Source organism: Electrona antarctica (assembly GCF_951216825.1).
Source record: "Electrona antarctica genome assembly, chromosome: 10".
In the NCBI taxonomy this organism is placed as follows: domain Eukaryota; kingdom Metazoa; phylum Chordata; class Actinopteri; order Myctophiformes; family Myctophidae; genus Electrona; species Electrona antarctica.
Window position 1 is genome coordinate 39,198,711 of NC_136791.1, and position 26,244 is coordinate 39,224,954.

At 42.2% G+C, this 26,244-nt stretch overlaps 1 protein-coding gene across 1 annotated transcript; it reads left to right on the forward strand.

Annotated features, from left to right (window-relative positions):
• Nucleotides 1-468: 468 nt before the first annotated feature.
• LOC306931365 (solute carrier family 2, facilitated glucose transporter member 5-like) lies at nt 469-26,039 on the forward strand (the record flags this gene model as incomplete). The annotated part of the gene is made up of 12 exons (XM_079512740.1): nt 469-513; nt 2,783-2,881; nt 7,818-7,978; nt 9,768-9,892; nt 10,170-10,315; nt 12,250-12,382; nt 12,840-13,027; nt 18,103-18,213; nt 18,478-18,579; nt 19,841-19,916; nt 21,241-21,368; nt 25,785-26,039. The coding sequence occupies 12 exons, from the start codon at nt 469-471 to the stop codon at nt 26,037-26,039; spliced, it is 1,569 nt and encodes a 522-aa protein (XP_079368866.1).
• Between the last annotated feature and the right edge of the window lie 205 nt (nt 26,040-26,244).

Genomic DNA, 26,244 nt, shown 5'->3' on the forward strand with positions numbered 1-26,244 from the left:
GACTCATGGACAGTATAGTAGATAAAGGCAAAACCACATTCTCACTCAATACAGTAGGTCCACTGAAGCCTTGAATTACGTACTGTATTTTATACTCTCAACAGATTTCTCTCCTCTCCTCTGGGTTCCAGGGCTTTGTAAATTCACTTAGCTAATTGATTTCAGCAGTCTTTCTCCAGGAGATCACGTTGCTTTCCATCATGTGATGACACTGTCTGTGCTTGTTGGCAGGACCAGGGCACCACTGGCCGGCGAAGGAGAGGCCCGACACGCTGTAAATTAAACAGGTCCAACTTCTGTAACTTGTGGCTCGGTTCATCCTCTTTTCTCCACAGATAATGAAGCCATGACCACGCCTGTTTCAACATGATTTTGTCTGTGATGCCGCCAGCTTCAAGAGAGGACTAGTGTCGACTTTTTACGGTTACCGGCCCGCTTTAAAAGCAGCCTGGAATTTCTGATTCATAAATGGCTGAAGAAGTTTTAATATCGTCGTCGGGGAAAATGTCGTCGGTAAGTTGCAATGAGTTCATTTTTTTATGAAACAGCACATCTAGGCACGGTATATACATTTTACTAGGCCTGTATGAGTCCTGTTTAAACTTATTTTTTTGGCATCATACTGTACTGGTTTCTTTCTTTCTCAAGCAGTCTGTTGCAATAGAATAGAATAATGGAGAATCTACTCTGGTGAAAGGGAAATAAAGTGCCTTAAGATTAGTGTTTTCAAAAGGCCTGTGTATAGTCTAACAGTCCATAGACTTATTATTTGACATTAATAGCCCAATTTGGAGACATTATGATAGTAGATACCAACAGATCACAGGCTTATGTCACAAGACAATGTCTGCACAGCTTTTCTCACGTGTGCGTGGAAACATAAGTGACTGCATCTGACCACTTAGCCATCAAATTAAGTTTGGGTTAAGTCCCCTGAATTGACCCAGGTGAAATCCATGCCTATGGTTTGTGTTAAGAGAATATTGGTCTCAACCAGAAAAGAAAAGACCAACTTACTTATTCACTGTGTGATTGTTATAAAGGGGGACAACCGTGTACAGTAAATCTTATCAGAGCACTGGTAGCACTCGTTTACCAATTAGCTGTTGAAGATTCCACAAATTAATTATGCACATACTACTGTGTAGGCAAGGACCAGTGACAAACACTTTACAATCTAATATTGAATTGAAGAAATATACCACTTGGGCCAATAGTGTATGACCATGGCTAATATTTATTGTCATAATGGGGGGAGGGACTGAATCTTAATCTTACCTGGTTATTGACATGGCTAATCATTGATGGGTCAGTTATTGGTGAATCCCAATTAAATGCTAAATACTCTGGTCCATAACCGACTTCCTTAAGTTTATGGACCAGAGCTACCCTAATGCTATAGCCTGGTAACAATCTACCATCTGACCTTGATATGCTGTATAGACCTCCTTACACGCATTCCTTCCTTCTTGCATTCCTAGTGGCACTAGCCTATAGCCTGTTTAGGTTTACACCAAATCTAATGTGGTTGTTTGAACGACCTGGCCTAATAAGACTGTGTAATGGTGTTCAGTCCCACTCCTGATCCATCTGTTTTGTGTGTGTGTGTGTGTGTGTGTGTACAGTACACATACTGTACATGCACACAATCACTTTGTGGGGGGACATAATTGTAATTTGGCTTATTTAGAAAAGGGGTGTGCCCTTCCTGGCATGTGCTTCAATGTGGTCACAACCAAGACTGATTATGTTAACAACATATTTTAAGGACAAATAGCCTAAGGTTTTCACTCTGGAAGTCATTCTATGCTGAGATATCCACTGTTTAAAAATAGGAATTGTGCTCTTAAATATATTTATGATGCAAGAATCTATGCAAATATGGTATACTATGAAAAGTTATGTGGAAGCCGAAAGGTTGGAAATACCAGCCTGTACCTCTAAGGCTGCAGGTTCAATTCCACACCTACTGTATACCAGTAGGCTATGTCAAGGGCCTTGTATCGGTTCATCCTTGGGCAAGCCACAAGAGTCTTGCAAGTTGCTTGTTTATGTACCATATAGAGTCTTTTTTAGTATTTGTAGTGCTCACAACTGGAAGTGAGTTACTGTACCAGTGGATTCCCTTACAAACAGTATTATGTTGTTAATGATTTGTTTGTTTAAGAACCCATATTGGCCTTAGTCAGTGTCAAGAAACACATTAGCTTTCATGCACAGTATTTGCCAACAATTAACAGGTTATCTAGTCTAGTACTTCACACAGTGTAATGTTTCTATAATATACCCGTGTGAAAATATCTATGTGATTAATAATGGTATTCTATCACAAACAAGCCATCATTTCTTCATTTAGCCATAACCATGTTTTTAGCCATTGTTGGAAATGTTCAAATGCTTGGACAAGCACCTTCAGCAGTGTTCACAAGGTACAATCCTCAGTGCTAATTTAACATGAGAGTGTAAGGGTAGATGTGTACACTCTAGTGAAATTGCCACTAATGATTTTACTGTGCAGACTGAGATCTCCCTGTGCTCTGAATTTCTGAAAGTTATTGCACTAAATACCTTGAATTTCATAATGAGTGCAGTCTGGTGCCCAGGACATTGACAACATTGTGACAGAAGTTCAGTGATGGAACTAAAAAAAAAAGAAAATGGCTTGCTCCTGATATAATAAAACAAAAATAATAAGATAAAAATAATGTTGACCTTGACCATAACCAAAACACGCTAAAGTCACTCTAATTATCTCTCTCTCACTCTTTCACTTTCTCCATAGAACCTGACTACCTCTCTGCTGGCAGTGGCATTTCTAACTTCCTTTGGAAGCTCCATGCTCTATGGATATAACCTTGCGGTGGTCAACTCCCCTGCTATAGTAAGAACGAAAACACACACACACACACACACACACACACACACACACACACACACACACATAGACATTCACCAACCCCTGCACTTGACTTCATGCACTCATGCACACTGAAACAGCTGGAATTTTGTAAGGTGCATTGCGATGCCTTGTCTGTTCCAGTAAGGAGTGCTCTCTCTCTCTCTCGTTCTCTCACATACTTTCATGGAGTAAACTGATCATATCTGACTCTTATTTTGCTATTTGCTTTTAGAAGTTGCTATCTATAGCTGATGATTGTAAGTTCTTATGTGTGCGGTTTGTGAACAAAGCTGCTTAAATCACAATGCAGTGGCTTATGGACAGATTGTTTCCTTATAATAGTATTAATATTAATAATAATGTTATAGCGCTTTTCTATGCACTCTGTGCCTACTCAAAGCGCCTTACAATGATCCATTCATTCATGCATTCGGAGGTGAAGCGGCGAACAGTCAACGCCAGTGTCCTCACTTCCCACATTCACACACCAACGGTGGCAACCACTGGAGGCAATGTGGGGTTCAGTGTCTTGCCTGAGGAATCAAACTCTTCGACACGCGGACAGCAGGAGCCGGGATTCGAGCCGTTGACCCACGGATCATTGGACGACCTGCTCTACCTCCTGAGCCACAGCCAGCCCCGACGGGATGCGTACTAAGATTAGACCTGCCAACAGACCGACATGCGGAAACAATGGTCGGACTACCGCTTGAACTGCGCTGCTCCTGTGCTTGCGGTTATGTTTAGGTTAGGGTTGTCGATGTCGGACTGGTCTGACCAATAGTCTAAAACAAGGTGTGCAGTACTTAGTTCAGACTAGTCATTGGTCCGACAAACGACCTACCTCAAACCCTAACCAAACCCTAACATAACCACAAGAACGGGAGTGGTGCATGTCCGACATGTGGGACGCACGTCGGACTAATGCTCCGTCGGAATTACGTGCGGATCCCGACAGTCTATGTTTCCTTTAGCTAAATGAAAATAATGACCACTAGTCAACGATACAACTTGCAGCTGCTGAGTTTCACTCAGTGCGTGGTTTCACTTTCGTGGCCTGCATGGCTTGCATTAAAGGTTTCACGTGTTCCAGACCTACAGGCTAGTGAATTGAATGTCTCCCCATATCCTTACTCTATAACCTTAACCACATCACATGTCCTAGATGTGATCCTGCCTGGGTATGACGCTTTAGTCTCAACACTGTTCATGCTGCATTCCTCCATGTCCATGTCCCCATACATGGCGTGAGCTGTGATTAGGTCTACTTTTGACAGAACGGACAGTAAATATACATACATACATACATACATACACACACACACACACACACACACACACACACACACACACACACACACACACACACACACACACACACACACACACACACACAGTAAAGTTGACTGGATTACCCACTGTACTGTTAGTGTTACTGTATAGAAAATACTGACCAGACACTTCAAAATACATGCAAAACAATATACCATGCTTAGATCTACAATTATTCTATATGGTCAAACTTTACCCCGTTTGCCCTCCATGTCTGTCTGTTAATATCCCTATTGTTGCTGGTGCGTTGCAATCTACACTTGGACTGTGTGTGTGTGTGTGTGTGTGTGTGTGTGTGTGTGTGTGTGTGTGTGTGTGTGTGTGTGTGTGTGTGTGTGCGTGTGTGCGTGCGTGCGTGTGCTCGTGTGCGTGTGCGTGTGCGTGAGCGAGAGAGAGCTCTGTGAAGGCCTGGTTGTTGTAAGGAATGTTAACTGAATGACCTACACGACTTGCCTTAATGTCAAGGAATGTGTCTTGGCCCAGAGAAAATGACCCTACAGTGTACGGTCCACACTGTCCATTGCTAGCACACCTTGCTAAATGCTATAAATCTGTAACATCTGGAATCAGATCTTCTCCACGTTTTCAGCCATTTGTGGGAAACAATTTGAACCTAACCCTATTAGGGCCATATTTGGAGTGGTAAAGACAGAGGAAGGATTATCTGTGCATCACAAGAAAGCGTTCGCCTTTACTTTTGGCTCGTCGTCTCATTCTGTTAAACTGGAAAGTGAATAAACCCCCCTCCTTTAAAGTTTAAACAATGGATCAAGGAAGTGATGTTTTCATTGAAGTTAGAAAAGATCAGATGAGCTGTTACCGGAGGCCGGGAGAAATTCGACACAACCTGGTTCCCCTTTATAAGATACGTAGAAACCCACACTATTATCTAAAACATTATCATTAACTAGGTGCTTGGGTGAAAATGGGTATACATACACGTGTATGTTTGTGTATACACGAATGCGCATGCACTCATATACAACTAATAAAAACGAAAATAACATATAAAAAGAGTGCATATGTATGTATGTATGTATGTATGTATGTATGTATGTATGTATGTATGTATGTATGTATGTATGTATGTATGTGTACAGTAAGATAAAAGCACAGTACAGAAAAAAAAATCTAAAAGGGGTGGGGGGAGGTCAAGCTGGGGATTTATAAAAAAATAAGGCACAGAAATGTAAAAAAAAAAAAGAATGTTGACTATACTGTTGAATGTCATTAAGTGCTATTCAATAAACAGAAAAAAAAATCTTATTTTAGTGAAGCTCCATTGTTTTGTAATTACAGCGTAATTAGACAGTGCCACAATGTGACCTAATGACGCCACAGAATCTGTTGCTATTTATACGTCTGTCACTTGTTGTCACTTGATTTGCAGATTTGCAGAACCATATAATAAGGCTTCTCTTAGTACTTACTACTGACCTAATCTGTTAGATGCTTTCACTATGAGGAGACCTCAATATCAACTAAAAACAGGGATTTCATTGATTTCTTCACATTTAGACCCCATCATTGTTGGTAAAAAGTGAAACTAATTACCTGTATCCAATGGTAACTGTAACTGTGTAGAAACCATGCGCGCGTGCACGAGCACACACACACACACACACACACACACACACACCCAGAGGGAGAGAGGGAGAGAGGGAGAAACAGACCACAGCATTTGTCACACTTAACTTTTTGGCTGCTGGAAGCCTGTCATGTGCATAACCCGACAGGTCAAATATGTCTGGCAGTCTTCCTGTCACATGACCCCATCCCCATCCTGAATGGTGGGATGAACAGGTTCTGATAGTCTCATGCCAGCTCGTGGTAAATCGATTAGGAGTTTGAAGTAAAAAAGAAAAAACGAATAAAGAGGTTGCCTGGGAATGAGATTAGACCTGCATGTGAAATAAAACATATTATACTACATAATATACATCTATATATGAATTGGTAGGCCTGTCACAATTATTACATAATCGTCTGATCACAATTGTTTTCAGATAATCGCAATTATTTTTGCATAATTGTCATAATCATTTCCATGTTGGATTTTTAGAAATAGTGGAAATAGCCCATCTACAAGCTTGTAGACCTGCTATTTCAACTATTCATATATAGTATAAAGTTATTAGATATATCTAAGTCATTTGTCGTATCTGCCCATTGCACCTTTTGTTTACAAAGCCTAAAAGCCAAACAGAAATGAAAATTGTATTCATGTATGTTTCAATGCTCAATGCCAAAAACACAATTAAATCGTTAATCGCAATTATGTGGCAATTAATCGTTATTATTGTAATAAGCTATTTGTAATCGTGACAGCCCTATAAATTGGGATTTTGTTTTCAAATGCGTTACAAAAATCTATCAAATTCATGCTTTGGCACATTTTGTAAAGCTTGGGACCTTCCATGGCATGGCTGCAGGAGGCGAGCTGTCTAGGAGAGGGTCTGTCTGTGTATCTTGTGTGGGGCTTATCTTGAATGGTCGATCAGTGCCAAATATCTTGTGCACACTGCCAGAGGCCACAGAGGACACATATTCTTTCACAAATGCTTTATACTTTTTTAAATGTTAATATCAGCTGAAACCTTGCCTACATTTGGAGTCATACTACATCATAGGTTTTGATTGATTGATTGAAAATTTTATTAACAGTTTGCAGAATTACAGTACATTTCAAGCACAAACTCAATACAAAGGCTGTTAACTGTGAGTGGACGACCCAATTAAGCATTACACTTGTTTACAACAGGGTCCACCATGTTCAATTCAAGTAATGCATCTCTAACACTCCCAAACCTTCTTGTCATTTGAAGCACATATCAGTCAGATGTGTGGTTACAATCTAACATAGAGCTTGATTTTGAATGGCCTTGCATAACACAGGGGGTTGATAAATTATTAAAATATCCAAATATTGAAGCAATGGGGTGCAATTGGGGTGCAGACAAAAGCCACAGTAGATGTGAAAATAACCCCAGAAGTGTGCACAATGCATTATGTGCACTTTCAGCACCATGGACAGCTGAGTGAGTGAGTGCAATAACCTTGCCAGACTGTTTCACCCAAGCACTAACCTGGCCAAACTATAACCAGGGTTAAAGTGGGCTAGCCTGTTTTAGCCCAGGGTGTATTCCCCTGGGTAAATTCTGGTTGGCTAGCCCAGAATATACCCCTCTAGCCCAGATTATACCCTCCTTGTGTTTTTCATAATTGTTGTAGTGTACCTGAACAGTGAACACGCTTATCGATTGTTCAATCAATCATTTTCTGCTTTGCGTGTGTGTTTCCTCATGTCTTGGCGGCTGCATCTGCAACTGACACAGGCCTGAATAGGCAACCTGGCATGGCGGAGATATGTGCTCCGTGTGGCGCACTGTTCAGTTTACCGTATGTTAATTATGAGTTATTTTTTAGTTTTGTGTCATTTTAACGTTATTTGGTGGGAGGCTACATATACGCCGACTGGGTTTTCTGCCTCTTCCTGCACTGTATATTATTAGTCGTTTTTGGACTTTAAATGATGCACAAATGAACAAACTCTAAACTCCTTGCTTTCCTTCCTTCCTTCCATCAGTACATTAAGGACTTTTACAACAGGACGGTTGTCCGTAGGAATGGTACAGCTCTGACCGGTGAGGCCCTGACCCTCATGTACTCCCTGACCGTGTCCGTGTTCGCCATCGGCGGGCTGCTGGGGTCTCTCATGGTGGGCTTGCTGGTCACGCGCTTTGGCAGGTGAGACACGCTTGCATGGATTAAAATTCTCAGTTGCCACAGCTGATTTCAGTCCAATGTTCAGTTTAAAAAAAATACAAATCAGCTGTGTTGGAGCAGGGCTAGGTCGCAAACAGGGTAACGGTTCCAGGAGATGAAGATCTTTGCATAATGTGGGCAGATACTTTACCACTGTGCAACCCAAGCACCCTAGGTTGAATTATTTAAATACAAATACAAACATAATTTTTTTTATTATTGATGCAATACAATATTATCATCACAATATCAATATACTGTACTATTTTTTGGTCAATATTGCCCACACACACACACACACACACACACACACACACACACACACACAGTGTGTGTGTGTGAAACTGCTGCAAGCGTGAAACTGCTGGAAGACCCACATGAAACGATGCATGGAGTTTGACAACAGCTGGGAACGAGGTGTCCTTTACTGACCTCTGAGTTGTGGTTGTATGTGGGCTCTGCTCTGTCCTACTGGCACCCTTACCTCAATACTCCCTGGACCGTCTGGCCGTATGGGTGGATGTTGGCCAGTTGGCTGTACCGGCCAAGGAGACACTTGGCAGCATCTGGAATTGTGGGCACTGCCACCAGATCCTGCCTGGCACACAGAGATGGCAAAAAACAAACACATTCACAGCATTTAGGTCACAACAGAAGCGTTTGGAATTGATGTGAAGTGTGGCCAAGTGTTCCATACTGTATATACAGCATGGGTGAAAGCAAGGGAGAGTTGGACACTGATGGGGACACATGTTGACGCGCGCGCGCACACACACACACACACACACACACACACACACACACACACATACACACACACACACACACACACACATACACGCACACACTAACCTATGCTGGCACGAAAGATAACTCCCCAGCGCTATTCTATCAATCACCCCTCTCTGCTCTCTGACCTTAGTGATAGCGCCCCCACCCCCATTCCCTTGTGCGTAGCGCCCTTCAAAGCGCACTAGCCTCGTCTGTATCTGCCCTTGAACAGTGTACAACACTTCCAAGTACGCCAAAAAAGACAACACAACAACAAAAAAGTTCTTTTGTAGTCCTATCTGGCGCTCGGATTAATGCAGCACTGTCCGTCTCGTGTCTGTTGATGGGAACCTCGCTGGACATTTACATGCAAATGAAAAGCAAACGATTTACAATCCCATTTACGGGCTTGATGGCTTCTGCCGCGCCGCAGTGTGTTTTATGGCTAATCACAGTTTATGCCTGCCACCACCCCGCATGACTCGATGTTAGCATTTTACAGCTAATCAGGACTCATGTGGGTCTATACGTGCATGCCTATCATTTTGGCCGTGTGTATTTTAGTGGGTGTGTTCTTGTATGTGTGGGTGTTGTGGGGATTAGTTTACTACTGTTTGTCCTCTCCTCTCCTCTGACCGATATACTGGAGATGTCCTTGTGTTTTTTATAATCCACAGATTTTATGCACATTTTTAGTGTCAAACAGTATGTGTTTGTGCACGTGCAATTGTTGTGTGTTTGTGTACATGTATTTGTTCAATTGGGGTACACATTTCCTTGCAAATACAGCAGGTGGAGTTTGACTGATTTTGTGTGTGTGTGTGTGTGTGTGTGTGTGTGTGTGTGTGTGTGTGTGTGTGTGTGTGTGTGTGTGTGTGTGTGTGTGTGTGTGTGTGTGTGTGTGTGTGTGTGTGTGTGTGTGTGTGTGTGTGTGTGTGTGTGTGTGTGTGTGTGTGTGTGTGTGTGTGTGTGTGTGTGTGTGTGTGCATGTTGTGTCCAGAAAAGGCACTATAGTGAATACAACAGTGCTGGTGTTCATCGCTGGAACGCTAATGGGCTTCAGTAGAATCTGTGGTTCTCCTGAGATGATCATCTTTGGCCGCTTCGTAACAGGCATTCACTCAGGTACACACACACACACACACACGCACACACACACACACACACACACACACACACACACACACACACACACACACACACACACACACACACACACACACACACACACGACACATCAAAGCATAAATGCACAAATACATAGAATCATGTGATAATTTATTTTGGTTGCAACCAGGTATTGTCTGTCAATATACGTTTTGTAATCCCTAGAAGCTTTATTGAAGAACATTATTATATTTTGTACAAAACAAAGAACATTTTTCTTCGCTTTGTTGTCCAGGTATTTCACTCAGTGTGGTGCCGATGTACCTTGGGGAGATAGCACCTAAAAACCTTCGAGGATTCCTGGGTCTCATGCCCAGTATCTTCATCTGTGTTGGCGTGTTTGCTGCCCAGATCCTTGGTCTCCATGAGCTCCTGGGAAAGGTAGTCCAACCCCACTTCTAAAATTAGTCTGTATTAGCGAGGCCAGTGACAAAGAAGCAACACAGTTTAGGATTTGCAAGGTCGACTCTCCTTAGCGATCAAGCTATAGATCCCCCGAAATGCTTAAAGGACCACTTCACCACTTTTCAACCCAGCTTCATATAATAGGTCCTCACTAATAATCATGATAAAATGGCACCATTTTTTTCTACTCAGTCTGTGTCTCATAGGAGGGCTGTGGGCATTTCAGAAACCCGTCCACCAGTGACATCATCGATGGGGAATCCAGGCTAATAGAAACTGCAGGCGTTCTAGTCCTGAAAAGTTGCAATGTGAAAATGAAAGCCATCGTTCTCACGATAATACAAATCTAAACATTCTTGTAAAAAAAACTTGTTTAAAATAAAATCTGCCTTTAATTGGGAATAAAGAACAGGCTAAGTCCTACTATGATATTTTAGACCCATTCACAATATTTACTTTAAATATCTGGTTCAAAGTCGTGAAACAGTTCAGAATGGAGAGGACAATCAGGGTGTTGAGGTGGCCCGCTTACGATCCAGATTTTAAGCCTGGTGTGTATGATCAAACTTTCAGGCGATGGGCTCGGTATGGCTTTTCCTCTTTCAGTACTGCCATGGTTGGAAATGTGTTTTTGAGTTTTGAACAACTGAAAAATATGTGCATGTGTATAGATAACAAGGACTTTTTTAGATAATGGGGGAGGTGAAAGCTTCTGAGCCGATGTTGAAAAAGAAATCTGCCTAATGATGATGTCACTGGTGGACGGGTTTGTGGACTGCCCACAGCCCTCCTATGAGACACAGACTGAGTAGAAAAAAATGGTGGCATTTTATCATGATTATTAGACCTATTATTTGAAGATAGGTTGAAAAGTGGTGAAGTGGTCCTTTAATTTATACCCCATACCGGGTCATGCTGCCAGCAATTACAAGAATGACTACATTTTTTTGGTTTTCACGGTCCTCCACACAAAGCTTGTTATATGAACCGGAGAATGATCTTTCAATGTATTACCCTAGATCATAATAAATAATGGACTTTTTTAAGATGTGAAACAGAATATCACAATCGCTGCTTTGTTAAAGTAAAAGACATGATGGTTTTTGATTGTATATTATAATAGGTTATGAGCACCATTATTTCATACAGAAGGATGGTCTTCCTGCTTTCTTTGTCGCACCTCCAACGGTGCCATGGTGGACTATGCATGGCAGGGGCGCCCTCTTCCCTAGCCTCGGAAACCCAGACGTTTTTATTTCCAGGGAGAAAAAGAAAGTCTGGGTTCGAGTCCACTTCAATTCGGCATAGAGTAGCGCAAATGTTGATCACTCTCTGCTGATTTCTGATCGTCTGCACCTTTGTTAAATTGACGCACACACGTACAAACACACACTCCTCTCTCTCTGTCGCTCTAATTAATTAGTCTCATGTCGCGCAGCTGTGTCTAGATTCTCCCGGCAGGCTGCTGGGAGCTGCCTATGCCATAGAAAGCATAGGTGGACCCCAGGCTACCTCTTCCCTGAGCCAAGCCTAAGCCTGACCGCATACCATACCATCTTCAATGAATTGAATACACAGGACCCCAATGGAAACAAGCCATAGTGCTGTTAACTAGTGCTAACTGTTAATAAAGTAGGCTATTCAATCAAATAATCAATGCAGCATATGGACCTCCTCATCTTAGTAGTGTTCATACAGTGATCCACACATACATTGGAGTTATGCTTTATTTATACTTATAGTGTAGCTAGCTGCACATCATAAATAGCAGATCTATGTCGCAGCTCAACGTGTTGTGAGCTTGTAGATGGGCTATTTTTGGCACGTGACACTGATGCACTGGTGCTTTTATCATTGAACCAACCACCTGCATGTTTGTACGTATTATGACTGTTTTGTCATGTTCACAGGAAGAGCACTGGCCCCTGTTCCTGTCCCTTGTGGTGGTGCCTACCTTCATCCAATTGATGCTGTTGCCATGGTTCCCAGAGAGCCCACGGTACCTTCTGATAGAGAAACACAACATACATGCCACAATTACAGGTCAGTTGAGTTCAGGACACTCAAACGCTTCAGGGGCCCTCTCCAAATAAGGCTGCATTGTTAGATGTCATTAAAATATGAATTGCTTTATTGCCATCCTTTCCACTTCTGTTACTGAAGAATTAGCTGACAGGAACATTTCTCTCTCTCTCTCTCTCTCTCTCTCTCTCTCTCTCCCTCTCGCTCGCTCGCTCGCTCTCTTCCCTCTGTCTCTCTCTGAAGCCGCACAGGACCTTTTGTAACATTGTATCTCTCCCTCTAACGTCTTCGCATTGGTGCTGTGATGTTATTATTTATTTTATTACAATTTGTTTCCTTTCCTTACAGTTTTACACGGATATCCCTGATCGTCTGGCTGTGCGAGAGGCTAAAGTCAGGTTAAAGTGAATTAATTTCAATTGTTCACATGTACTCCTTCCTCCTCTCTATCTCTCTCTCTCTCTCTTTGAACTTTCAGCTCTAAAGTGGTACAGACACAAGGTTAATATACAGGCAGAGATCGAGGAGATGCAGGAGGAGCAGCGTTCCTTGTCGTCAGTGGAGACGGTGTCGGTATGGCGACTATTGTTAGACGACTCAGTCCGCATGCAGGTGCTAAGTGTGGTGCTCATCAACATTGGCATGCAACTGTCCGGCATCGATGCTGTAAGTTATGTTACACTGATATGTACTGTTTTTGTGGCCATGACATTGTTCACTATATATTCATGGTAAGATAGGCTCAATGGGTATTATGGGAATTGTAGTAGAAAGGCTGAAATAGACATCAATCTGTCAATTTGTGTTATGATTTCTAGAGACTATCTGATGGTAATCATCAACATTGAACTGAAATGTACATCAACAGCTCAACTGTTTCCCTTTAAAGGACCTATAACATAAAATTCAACTGTTTACATTTTTTTGGTGTTTTTTGAGCTCCCCTGTGTATTTTCTATCCCCACAAATTTTGAACAATCAGGATCTCTCATCATATAGGGGCTTTTATGGAAATTGTTCTCAGGAACAGCTCAACTGATTTGGTCGTGTTTGTGATGTCAATCATGTCATCAATGTCACCCTACTTTGTATAATTCCTCCCTCTCCTCCGTCTTCAGTTATTACAAATTTGCATTTCCACTTTGTTTACAATGTCCGCTGATTTTCCAAGCTGGCATGGAATGGAAACAAGCCTGTGTTTATCTAGCATCAGTATTATAATCACTCAAATATTAAATAAGTTTCATATCAGCACCCCCACCACCTCAGGACATTGTGGTACTGCAGTTAAAACAGCTTCAGAAGCAAAAAATAAATGCCATGGACTGGTTATGTCAGAGTGGTGATTGAGGCTCAAACCATTAGAAATAAGTTTGAGGGACATAGACAATATGATATTAAATATTAAAAACTGTTTTAAAATTCATGTTATAGCTGCTTTAAATTAATTGTTTGAGCTTACTTACAAAGTAGGTGTGGTCAGTGCTAAAATGTATGTAGCCGCTACAAACTAAAGGCTTATTCATAGTCTGGTTTTTCAGTGGTTAGGTGACCACCGAACTATAACATGACGTCACGATCCGCGGTGAAGAGCAAACCACCGCCACCGACCCAGCCCTTCTCTCTGTTTTTACTCACCACCGCTCAACGTTATTTCAGCTCCGGTGGTCAGCTCACCACCGGAGCGGTGGTCACCTCACCACTGAAAATCCAGACTATGAATAGGCCTTTAAGCTCAGTGAAGTGACCACATGCAGGTTAAAGAGGATGAAGGCTAGTGGAATACACTGCTGTATATGTACTGTAGGCATGTCTCTTGGTACTATGGCCTCCATTTCATTTCATTTCCACTGCTTCTCTCATTTGTTAATTTCCCCTGCATATTTCTAAGTACTAATATTTTATTTCCCACCTCCCTTCCCAATACTATTCCTCTTCCCCCTCCTTTACTCCACCCCACCCCACCCACTCCACCCTTTCCAACCCTCATTTTACCCACCTCCCCACATCTGATTGATCTAGCTTATTAGACAAAAGGACGCTGAAATGAAAGTGGGCCGAAACGATCCCTCATCGTTTTATAAGCCTTGCATGGTCCCAGAGATTATAAACCACCACCCAAAAAAACAGCGTCATCATCTTTTACGCCGATACGATTAGCCAAATACCCTCTCTGAATTACGCCTCGGAGATTCATTAATTATTCAAACGATTAGCGGGGCGTGCGAGGGCCAGAAAGTGCAGCGTCTAAGCGGCGGAGCTGAACTCATTAGCGGCACTCTTCTCTTGGCTGTATTTTTAGCTGCTAATTAGCTCTGCCTGAACAATGAGGTCCCATCGCTGGAAGACGCAGAGAGAGAGTCTAACACTGGCTGCGACAGTAATGATGGTGACGATGGTGCGATTGATGAGCACGATGGCGATGACAGTGACAGTTGCGGTGATGACACAGGTTGTGGTGATACTGATGATGAGGACATTATATGAAGATCATGACGGTGGTGATAATGATGATGATCATGATAGTGACTGTGAGGGGGATCACAATGGTGATGTGGTGATGCTGATGATAGTGGCAACTATAGTGATGACGTTGATAGTGAGGTTCATGCTAATGTGATCTTAATGATGACTATACACTAACTATGCTGTATTATTTGGTATCTTTCCATCCGCAAATGTCAAACGAACACAATCTGGAGTGGTGGGGATGATGAAGATGATAACTGGGTGATGATGGTGAAGGTTGTGATAGCAGTCACTCACAAATGGTGACAGTGAACATGATAATGAGAATTTCGATGACAATGAATGTTGTGATGTGACGGTGGTGACAGAGATTGTGAAGACGATGATCGAAGTTGTGATGTAATGATGGTGGGATGATGAAGATGATCATGTTGATGACATTGGTGACGGAGATGATGATTGAGGTTGTGATAGTCAGTGATGGACATGATAATGAGGATGAAGATTGTGATACTACTAATGTCAGTGGTGATGGGGATGATCAGAATCAGAATCAGCTTTATTGTCACATCGCACAAGTAAGAGTGGGTGACATTTGTTTTGATAATGATTATAATAAGGATGATGAACATTTATAATAAGGATGATGAACAAGTAAACATTTACTTAAGTACTGTACAATTTTGAGTTATGTTGTGTTTCCAATTTCCAGGACTTTTTCTTCTACTCCACTACATCTCAAGATCTTTTACTTCACTACATTTATTTGAAAACTTTAGTTACTAGTTATTTTGTAGATTTTGATTATTATTACAAAACATACAGTAACCACTTCAGCGCTACACATTTCTGCCATATTTGAAAATAGCGGATCTACAAGCTCACAATCCGTCGCGATGCGACGCATTGTGAGCTTGTAGATATATTTTCAAAAATATTTGTAGACATTTTAAAATTTAAATGAGACATCCTAATATAAATACACCGTTAGGCCAGTGCCTAACGGGCACCGCTCTATTTCTGCATATAATGACTACACTTTTTGTACTTTAAGTACATTTTGATGTCAATACTTTTGTACTTTTACTCAAGTACGTACATTTAGTAGTTCTGTATTGCAGTTTTGGTACTTTTTAACTTTTTCCATCACTGGTGATGAAGATGGTGATAGTAATGACAGTAGTGATGGTGATGACGAAGATGATGATGAAGGTTGTGGTAGTAATGATAGTGGTGACAGGCATGCTGCCTGAGGTGATTCCTCTGCCTAAGTAGATGTGGCAGGTGGCAAACCTTGGCACAGCTCCAGGAGCACGGCAGGAAGGTGTGTGTGTGTGTGTGTGTGTGTGTGTGCGTGTGTGCGCGTGTGCGTTTGCGTGTGCGCGCGTGCGTGCGTCTTTATTTGCGCACACATCCCTCTGCCTTTACACCCATTTGCACATGCATGGAAGTTGCAAGTTTATGCGTTTGTTTGTGTGTGCGTAAGTATGTTTGTGTGTTTATTTGTGCACATAGCCCTGTCAGCCTTTTTAACCATATGCGATGTGCGAGCATGCGTGTGTGTGTGTATGTTTATTAGCGTACATAGCCTTGTGTGTCTGCTGGTTTATTTATCTACCTGGTCTTTTCAACATCACCGTCTGCTTCCTCCAGTTAATACCCCTCCTGTCTGTTGCAGTTACCTCCCCCTAAAGCCTCAAAATTGAATTGAATTGAATCCGAGCGCATGTCCGCTGCCTCTCTGTGGCAGTGCTTCGCCACCTGTGCCAGGCAGTGCCACCTGTGCCCACACAGCCCTCGGGTCGTAAAGGCTTGCCTCACCATTTAGAATTTTAGTGTTATTATATTTCTTCCTTGGGCACTTGTCATGTGGAGGGGGGGGAACGTGTTTGAGCTACACCACTGAAAAACTCTTGTTAGCATGGTTCGCGTTTACTGTTCAAGTCAATGGGAAGTGATAACCTCAAGCTAGCTTGGTAGATTGTAACTAATGATAGCAATTATTTTCACTTTAAGGTGGTGGATATTCAGCCGCTGGTCCCTCTGCATTGTACTCCATTTGATTGGTTGTGGGCCCTAATCAAAAATGTTTATGCCTTGCAGCTGGTTATGTTCAGGCATGGTTTTAAAGATGAATTTGAGTGCAGGGAGTCAGGAAACCAAGGGAGAGATGTGAGACATGAGGGGGGTCGGAGTCAAACCTTGGGAAGGGAATTATATAGGTATGAGCACATACTGGCTGAGCTACCCGACAACCCCAGGTTTAGGCAGGGGTTTAGTGTTGTTAGTTAAAGGTAGGCACTGTCAGTATGGTTACATTTAGCCGTGGGTTTTGTGTGGCAAGGATCTGGGGCGGGAACATGCTCAGCATGTAGTGCTCTGAGAGAACAACTCCTTTCCACAGAGCGCACCCAGTGGCTCAATATGATAATGTGTGGAGATGAAGTAACTGTTGAAAACTAGTTGAAAATTTGATTTTAAAAATATTGTGCAAAAATCTATTGTGTGTTTTTACTACCAAATACAGTATTTGTATTTACACTCTATTAACTAAATATAGAGAGAGTCTGTACGGGTGTAAGAGAGAGAGAGAGAGAGAGAGAGAGAGAGTGTGTGTTAGAGTGAGGTAGAGTCAGAGAGAGATAATCAGATTGAGGTTGAGTCAGAGAGAGTCAAGGAAAAAGAAAGAAGGGAGAGTCAGAGAGCTAGTCAGAGTGAAGGAAAGCCAGAAAGTGAGAATGAAATGAATGAATCAGTCTTTTGAGCTCAGGACATATTATGGCAGGACCTTGCACTCTTTTGTATAGGCCTGGTATTCTCTCTTATTGGCTAGGTGTGACAGAGTTTGTTGAGTGAAGCCCTTTGGGGAATATGCAGCAATTTAGTATAATTATATTTTGGGAGTATACTAAATGTACCTATAAGGATCCATTCTTACTACACAGTATGAAATAAAGGTGCTGGTTGGATTTATTCCCAGGCCAGCTGTCAAGGGTCTTTACCACCACTATGCAGTCTCATGTTTCTTTTGTTTTTTTTTCGTGGTGCCAACCGCTCCTATGAATGACTTTGTGAGTATGTCTGTATGTCTCTCCGTATGTCTCTATGTCTGTCTGAGACACACACACACACACACACACACACACACACACACACACACACACACACACACACACACACACACACACACACACACACTCTCTCTCTCTCCCTCTCTCTGCACCGCTCAGTTCACACATTGGTGTGATTTAATTTTATTTTTTTTACTTTAGATATGGTTTTATACCAATGACATCTTTGCGAATGCGGGTATCCCAGTACCAGAGATCCAGTATACCACAGTGGGGACTGGAGCCATAGAAATTGTTGCAGGACTAATTGGGGTAAGTTTACATTTCTTTATATTTCTTTCTTGCTTGCTTGCTTTCTTGATGTCTGTCTGTCTGTCTGTCTGTCTGTCTGTCTGTCTGTCGAGTCTCGACCGATTGATTTATCGATCTCTGCTGTCTTGAGTGGTTCTCTTTTCTATTCCATATCTTTTTCTTTTAGTTTCTTTTCTTCTTAGGTTAGTTATTGATGTGTGAAAGCTCTAACATCTAACTCAATTCTCTCGCTCTCTCTCTCTCTCTCTCTCTCTTCTTCCCCAGTGTTTTACCATAGAGAAGTTAGGCAGAAGGCCTCTCATGATCGGAGGTTTCAGCATGATGGGAGTCTGCTGTGCTGGGATCACACTGGCACTCCTTCTACAGGTGTGTGTGTGTGTGTGTGTGTGTGTGTGTGTGTGTGTGTGTGTGTGTGTGTGTGTGTGTGTGTGTGTGTGTGTGTGTGTGTGTGTGTGTGTGTGCATTGAGCAATTATTTTAATAGGGGTTTATATGTGACCATCCATAGTATACCATTAACATCCTATATAAGGCAAAAATGACAAAATGTCATTACGTAATGACAAATGTGATGAGGTCAGCACATTTTGGGCACATTTGGGCAAGTAGCTATGACCGTTTTTAGCCCAAGGACTGTTGTGCAAAACTAATGCTTGGATTGGATTCACAATCATAAAACCCCCCTAGTTTGACATGTAAAGCATAATGAAATTTTGAAATGTATTATTATATTTATTTATATAGGATGTTAATGTCACATGAACCCCAATAAAACAAATTGCTCAATACCGACAGCCGGTCAGCAAGTGGATTCATGAATGTATGTAACTATGTATATAGAGAATATTTTAGGCCAAATAATGCTGCCACTCTGCGTAACGGAATACCAGCTTCCACTTGCCCCATTGCACGGACGGGTCTTATCCATTCCTGAAGGGACAAATGTGGCATCTTTCCACAGGTTCAGTGTTGCTGCTTGGGGCATACACAAACTCAACAAAGTTGCAGGACCTATGCTCATGTGCCAGTCACACACCTGTGCTGGCAGGTCGCTCAAAATGAGAGCGATTAGTTCAACAGAAGAATAATGGGGGATTTCAATCCATGACGATCCTTGTGTGATCCTTACAAGAGAGAGAGAGAGATTGATTGATTGAACATTTTATCCACAGTATGCAGAATGGGTAGTCTACAGTTCAAATGAAGTCAATACAAAAACTGTTACTGTGGATGACACCATGATAAAGCATTACATGGGTCCACCATTTTCAATTCATCAGAAAAGAGAGAGAGAGCGAGAGAGAGAGAGAGAGAGAGAATAGGGGAATGACATTCAGCCAATGGTCCGGTCGGCCGGGAATTGAACCAGAGACATTGATCAAGGCATTGCGCCCATGTGGTAAACCATCCACTTGGCTATCAAGTGTTCAATTAACAATTAAGTGTAGGCTACAAATGTAACAAAATGGACCCATAAGAGTGAAATAGCCTTTGACCTGTGTGGTTTGAATGTCCTAACATGGTGTGTGTGTGTGTGTGTGTGTGTGTGTGTGTGTGTGTGTGTGTGTGTGTGTGTGTGTGTGTGTGTGTGTGCGCTTGTGCGTGTGCGTGCGTGTTTCCCTGTGCAGTCTCGGCTGTCTTTCATGCGCTACATCAGTGTGGGCTGTGTTGTGGGAATCATCGCTGGCTTCTGTATCGGACCAGGTGGGTTGCTCTTTTCCAGATCACTGCATGGGATTTCTTGGCCCTTTTGGAGAAGTTTTTGATTACATAATATTTTGCTTATACAGATTGCATGAATCATTTCTTCCACTGTTTGTTTGACATTGCTTTTTCTGTTCCACAGCATGTATGTATATTATCATTATATCTGTTGGCTGTTCAACATGTTCTTGCCATTGATTAAATCAAGTTAGACTTGAGGAAACAAACCAAGACAACTAAGCACATATTGCATAATAATGTATGAACTTGTGTGACAGTGAAAGGGTTTCCAGCCAAGACATTGGACTGGTGTGCTCTGTGCTGATGTACACACTGGTTTTATGTAATGAACTGGCGCCCTCTGGAGATGATACATGGGACATTTCTTAAAGAGGGTGCAACTACATTTGAATGTTTCAAGATATGAATACTATAGCAGCTCCAGATTTTATATATATATATATATATATATATATATTAGGGCTGGGACTTGTTTAAAAAAAACATGAATTAAAGGCTTTGTAACTAATTAATCGCATGATCACCAATTGAGAACTAGCCTACTTTTATAGGGGAATACTGTAGGCGTTGTAAATTTGAATGGTGTTCCCCTTTAGCCAGTTAAAATCCATTAAGAACCGATACTGATTCTACAAATGCCTTCTAAACCAGTACTTATTTCAAGATAAATAAATAAAATAGCAGATGTACTGGCAGCATAGCATGAAGTGATGCTATTTTCTTTTCATTTGAAAACGTTGAAATTGTTTTAAAGATTTTGACAATAAATAGGGACTGTCTCTGGATGAAAGTGATTAAAGGCAGCCAGTTATTCTATTCTGTCTGATTATACACACCCAGACATCCCGATGATTTGGTTATCCATCCCCTATAAGAGAGACAAATATGAGATATAGTCCTGTAATAATATGCATGCTATGATGTATGACTCTTCTGTCCTCGCACTGCTCTGGCCTTCACCCAATTGGCTATGTATGTTTGAGGACCCGTTACCTAATTAGCCATTTCTCGCACCTCATTGGTCCAAAACATGATAAATGCTGCCGCTGAGAATGAATAATCAAATCAGTATGAATAATGAATTGCAGCCATAAGCTCTCCGGAAAATTATATTCCTCCATACAAGCCCATGGAAGATAACTAATAGTGCCATGGGTTCTATGCCTCCATAGGATTATTGGGGTTAACATAATGTGAGGCTTATTCATAGTGTGTGTGTGTGTGCATGTTTGCGTGCATGTGTGCAACGTGCGTGCAAGCGTGCGTGTGGTGTGTAACTATTAACTGTTTGTTCGTGTTCCAGCGGGCGTTCCCTTCCTAATCACTGCAGAGCTGTTCAAACAGTCCCACCGACCGGCAGCCTACACCGTAGGAGGGTCACTCAACTGGATGTCCAACTTCGCTGTTGGCTTCGTGTTTCCTTTTCTACAGGTGAGAACTCTCCCATGTGTCTCTATGCTATCATGAGCTGTGAAAGACCTGCATGAGCCACTTTCCTTTTCCCAATGCTTCCATCCTGTCGCCTTCCAGTGCTATAGCGTCTTTGCTAAAATAGTAATAGTAAGTAAAGTAAGTAGCCTTGGAAACCAATGGTTCCCGAGCCATGTGGCTCATAGGCACATCTTCTGTTTCTATATCCAGGTGACGCTATGTAGTATGATCATGCTAGGACACTGTCACAGGGGCTACCCCAACCCTTGATAGATACTGAGTGGCAATTAGGGAAGGCATTGAATACCATTTTTATAGTCTTTGGGATTGGGATTGAACACCATCCTCCCAGTCTCAGGGTGGACACTCGGACTACAAGGCCACTGAGCTGTTTTAATGATATTAAAAAAATAAGACAAGGTTTCTGCCCGACAGCGGGCAAGTTTGTATCTGCTGATGAAGAATGATTACAACTTTGTGATACAGGCGCCAAGCCTTCAACAGTGTAATGTGTCGCCTCGCAACAACAGAGGCCATCGCCAGTGCAACATGCAGTGGTAACTGGTTCCTAATCCTATGTCCGGGCCACGCTTTGGAACGCACCTAAGATCACATGATTGTTTTGAGGTAGTCAGAAAAGATGTAAGTTGCACGGGATCATGTAATAACTTTCCAGACCCCAACTCAGCCTTTGTCAGACATAAAGGCTCCTTTAGCACTACACAGTCAAATCCTCTACGTTAATTTAATCCATTTGTTACAGTTCAATCAAAACTCATGATTACACTGTGTACCTGACTGGTACACAAACTCTATGCTGAGTTTACTAGTCTTTTGCGGGACGCAATATGTATCTTATATTGTCTTTGCCCTGCGTTGACATGACTATTGCTTTCAATGCAGTTCAGACCTTTGTTGTTCCCAAAGGGAAATGTTATAGCAGATATTGCCATAAACATTAATAATACACAGTAAAAGGGTTCACTATTATAGAGAACCGAAGTCTGCTGACATCACTGCCGCTAGAGGCCCCTATCCCCCTGTGTCAGTTATTTTCTCCATTGAAAATCCCATAGGATCATCTTAGATTGCGTCTTATACAAACTGTGTTCCAAAAATATACAAATCAGCCTGACTATGTGGAAACGTTTTTGGGGGTTAATACCATGGCCTAGTATCAGCGTGGCTCTGATCGGTCCAGTGAATTGTGAGATCAGCCACCGACAGACACACCATAAGAGACCGGTACAACATACATGTCTGTTATTCCACCATGACTCACCTCAACAACTGTCATCCCATTCGGGTCATTGTGCTGCTTCTTTCTTCACTTACACTAACATGGCATCTGCTTTGAGCTCTCTTTGCCGTGCAAGCGTGCATGGACTAATTCCTCCTGACTCATGACGCTGTGTTGGATTTCATTGACCACTGCAAAGCAAACAGAAGTTGCCGGAGTAAACCTCCAACTTTTCTTCCACTTCCGATGATCCATCCACTTGTTCATCCATCAGTCATACACCATACCTATCCGTTCATCCATCTGTGCATACTTAAACCCCTATTCCCATCTTCTATACATACTGTATGTACATTGTTACGACCCTTATCTCTAGGGGTGTAAAGGTCGCAACATAAACGAACAGGACAAATGATTTAAAACTGAATATCCATTTATTTATATGAAAAAGATATGAATGGAAGTTGTCTAACCTTTAACACTTTGATTGCTACAAGATCTCGACAGGCCTATTTGGATGTTGCTACCGTTTAACATTGCACAAAGGCCTTGTTCGGGGGCCCACAGCAAAATGTTCTCTTATAGCGAGAATCACACGCATACATCAAAAGAAAGCTGAACTTGTCTACTTCAATTTAAAAAATACATTTTGATTTTACCATGTTCCATTCTGGAGATATTGACCTTTTTGCAACACCTGCATTTGCCTGGAAGTGGTTATCTTGAACAGCGAGCAGAGTTATGGATGGTTTAAAGTCAGAGACATTGACAGGCAGATATAAAATTGAACCCAATAAATATCCTATACATCCTATACACCGAATGAAAGCCCTGAATGTGTACTTTTACGAGGAAAAGAGTAAACATTGATCCCATGTACAGTTAGACAGTAATTGGTTATTGAATGCAGCTTGTGCCCACCAGATAACTTCAGAGAAGACATGGACGTGAACTCCTCAATATTCACAAAATAAGGCCTATAGCGACATATAAATACTATATACCGTATGAAACAGAAGACTCTCTGCTTTCATAAGAAAAAAACTTCTACTGTAGTAATAATAAAAATCACACCCCTGTGAAGTGAGCGGTGCAACTGTTCTCTACAGTTGCGCGGTGCAACTGTAGAGAACAGTTGCACCGCTCACTTCACAGGGGTGTGATTTTTATTATTACAGTAGAAGTTTACAGACCAAACTGTAAATAAAAGGTTTACATGACTTTCTGCCTCAGTCCGTATATAGCGAGCTGTAGTGAATAAGTACAGAACAGTTGCAACGCTCACTTCACAGGGGTGTGATTTTTATTATTACAGTAGAAGTTTACAGACCAAACTGTAAATAAAAGGTTTACATGACTTTCTGCCTCAGTCCGTATATAGCGAGCTGTATTGAATAAGCAGAGAACAGAATATGGGACAGAGTTGCACCACTCACTTCACATGGGTGTGATTTTTATTATTACTACAGTAGAAGTTTTTTTCTTATGAAAGCAGAGAGTTTCATACGGTATATAGTATTTATATGTCGCTATAGGCCTTATTTTGTGAATATTGAGTTCGGGTCCATGTCTTCTCTGCAGTTATATCTGGTGGGCGCAATGTGCATCCACCCAGTAACCAATTTATGACAGACTGTACATGGGATCAATGTTTACTCTTTTCCTCGTAAAAGTACACATTCAGGGCTTTCATTCGGTGTATAGGATGTATAGCATATTTATTGTGTTTATTGTTATATCTGCCTGTCAATGTCTGACTATAAACCTTCATAACTCTGCATCCTTTAGATGATGATGATGATTCACTGCTTTCATTGTTTTGATCGCAGTAACATTGGGGGGGGGGGGGGGGGGGGGTCATGGGCACATTGGGCAGCAAAAGTCTTGATCGTACGGCTATAAAAAGTCCCATTCCACCGTTCGGTTCAGAACTATAGTATAACGGTGAGACGCGTTGTCATCATGAGCTGATTTTGTTTTTCAAGCTAGTATAGGGAACATGCCTGGGCATGCACGGTTTAGGACGCGGAAAAGTTCGTTATACATTACACCCGGGTCGATTACGTCCCCGACGCGTTCATTGCGGTCTTCCATCACTACAATTATAATGAATAAAAAAGCGTTACAATCACACGTCTGAGCGATCTCCGATTATGACGGCTCTGCATGGCGATACGTGATCCACCAACGGTAGACTGTCTGTTGTCATGGCGGCCCCTCTCGATACTGTAGTTCGTTTGTTAGTTCGTAGTATTGTAGGCTCGGGGATCGTTTGGTCGCTACAGTATGAAGAAGTAAACATGCATCTGTCCATGTGTGCCGATCTGGTGCAGAATCTGCAGATCATGTGTTAGGCAGCGTAACAGCGTTCCGTTCATGTTTTTTTCCGAGACATGAGCCCCCATCTCGCAAGGCCCTCCTCCTGCAGGAGAAACAGGAGGGGAGGGGGGAATCGAGTATAAAAGCCAATAGGTGGAGGAAAGCCTGGTGAGGCGAGGTTAGGTGAAATTTGATTCTTTTCACACACAGACTAGATCGGCATGGGCACAGCCATTTTACACTGGTTTATACACTTAAAGCGGCCCGCCCTCCTGTTTTCAGGAGGGGAGGGGTTTTTTTTTTTTTGGTTTTTTTTTCTGATCACGTGAGCGGGACTAAGCAGCAATGATAGGGCGATGGTTCTTCATTGTCCGGGTGGGTAAAAAGATGAATGAAAGTATGCTATAAAAAAGTGATTGAAACGTATTGATACGTGATTCGCACCCGACGTTTGATTAATTGATAACGTATTGATACGCGATTCGCGTCGGCTGTGTTAACAAAAAACAACTAACTAGTACGGACGCTCAATCAAAACAGAAACATGTTTGGTTTGAGTGAGAGGACTTGAATTGAGTCTCTGCTGCTGTTAAGCTGACAGTCCCCTAATACAGTGAAGCTCCAACTGAGGCTTTATAGAGGAGGACTCTGATGCACAGCCTAAGGCGAGGACAAAGCTGACGAATGAGAAGCAGGGGACAGGGGCTGGACCTGTCAATCTTCAACTTCCTGCTCTCAATCAGTCACTTCACACTCAATCACCAATCAGTACCACACCACACATACATAAACACACACTTACCCATTATGTCCGTCTCCATCCATCCATCCATCCACCTATCCCTTCATCTCTCCAGAGATCAGCAGGTGCATACTGCTACCTGGTGTTTGCCATCGTGTGCTTTGCCGTGGCCATCTATGTCCACCTCGTCATCCCCGAAACCAAGAACAAGACGTTTGTGGAGATCAGCCGCATGTTTGCCAAGAAGGAGGCGATCCCCGAGACCCAGGGCCTGGCGCAGGTGGACCAGCTCAAGCTGAGGAAGATGAATGGCTACGGGACACTGGAGAACGGCTCGCTGGATTTCGACAGCTCATCCTCCGTACCTTAAGCCTGATTTATGCTTTGTTGCGTGCCGGTGTCGTGTGCTGAAAATAGCTGATTTACAAGTTCAATGCTATTTTTCGGCGCACTACAGACTACACAGTCAAATGATGGAGTAATAATGAAGGATTAGCAGAGGCTCAGTGTCTGTCGTAGGGGAAACTCTTTTCAGTCGCCCTTCCATGCATCCCCTTATTTCTACATGTTTTTGA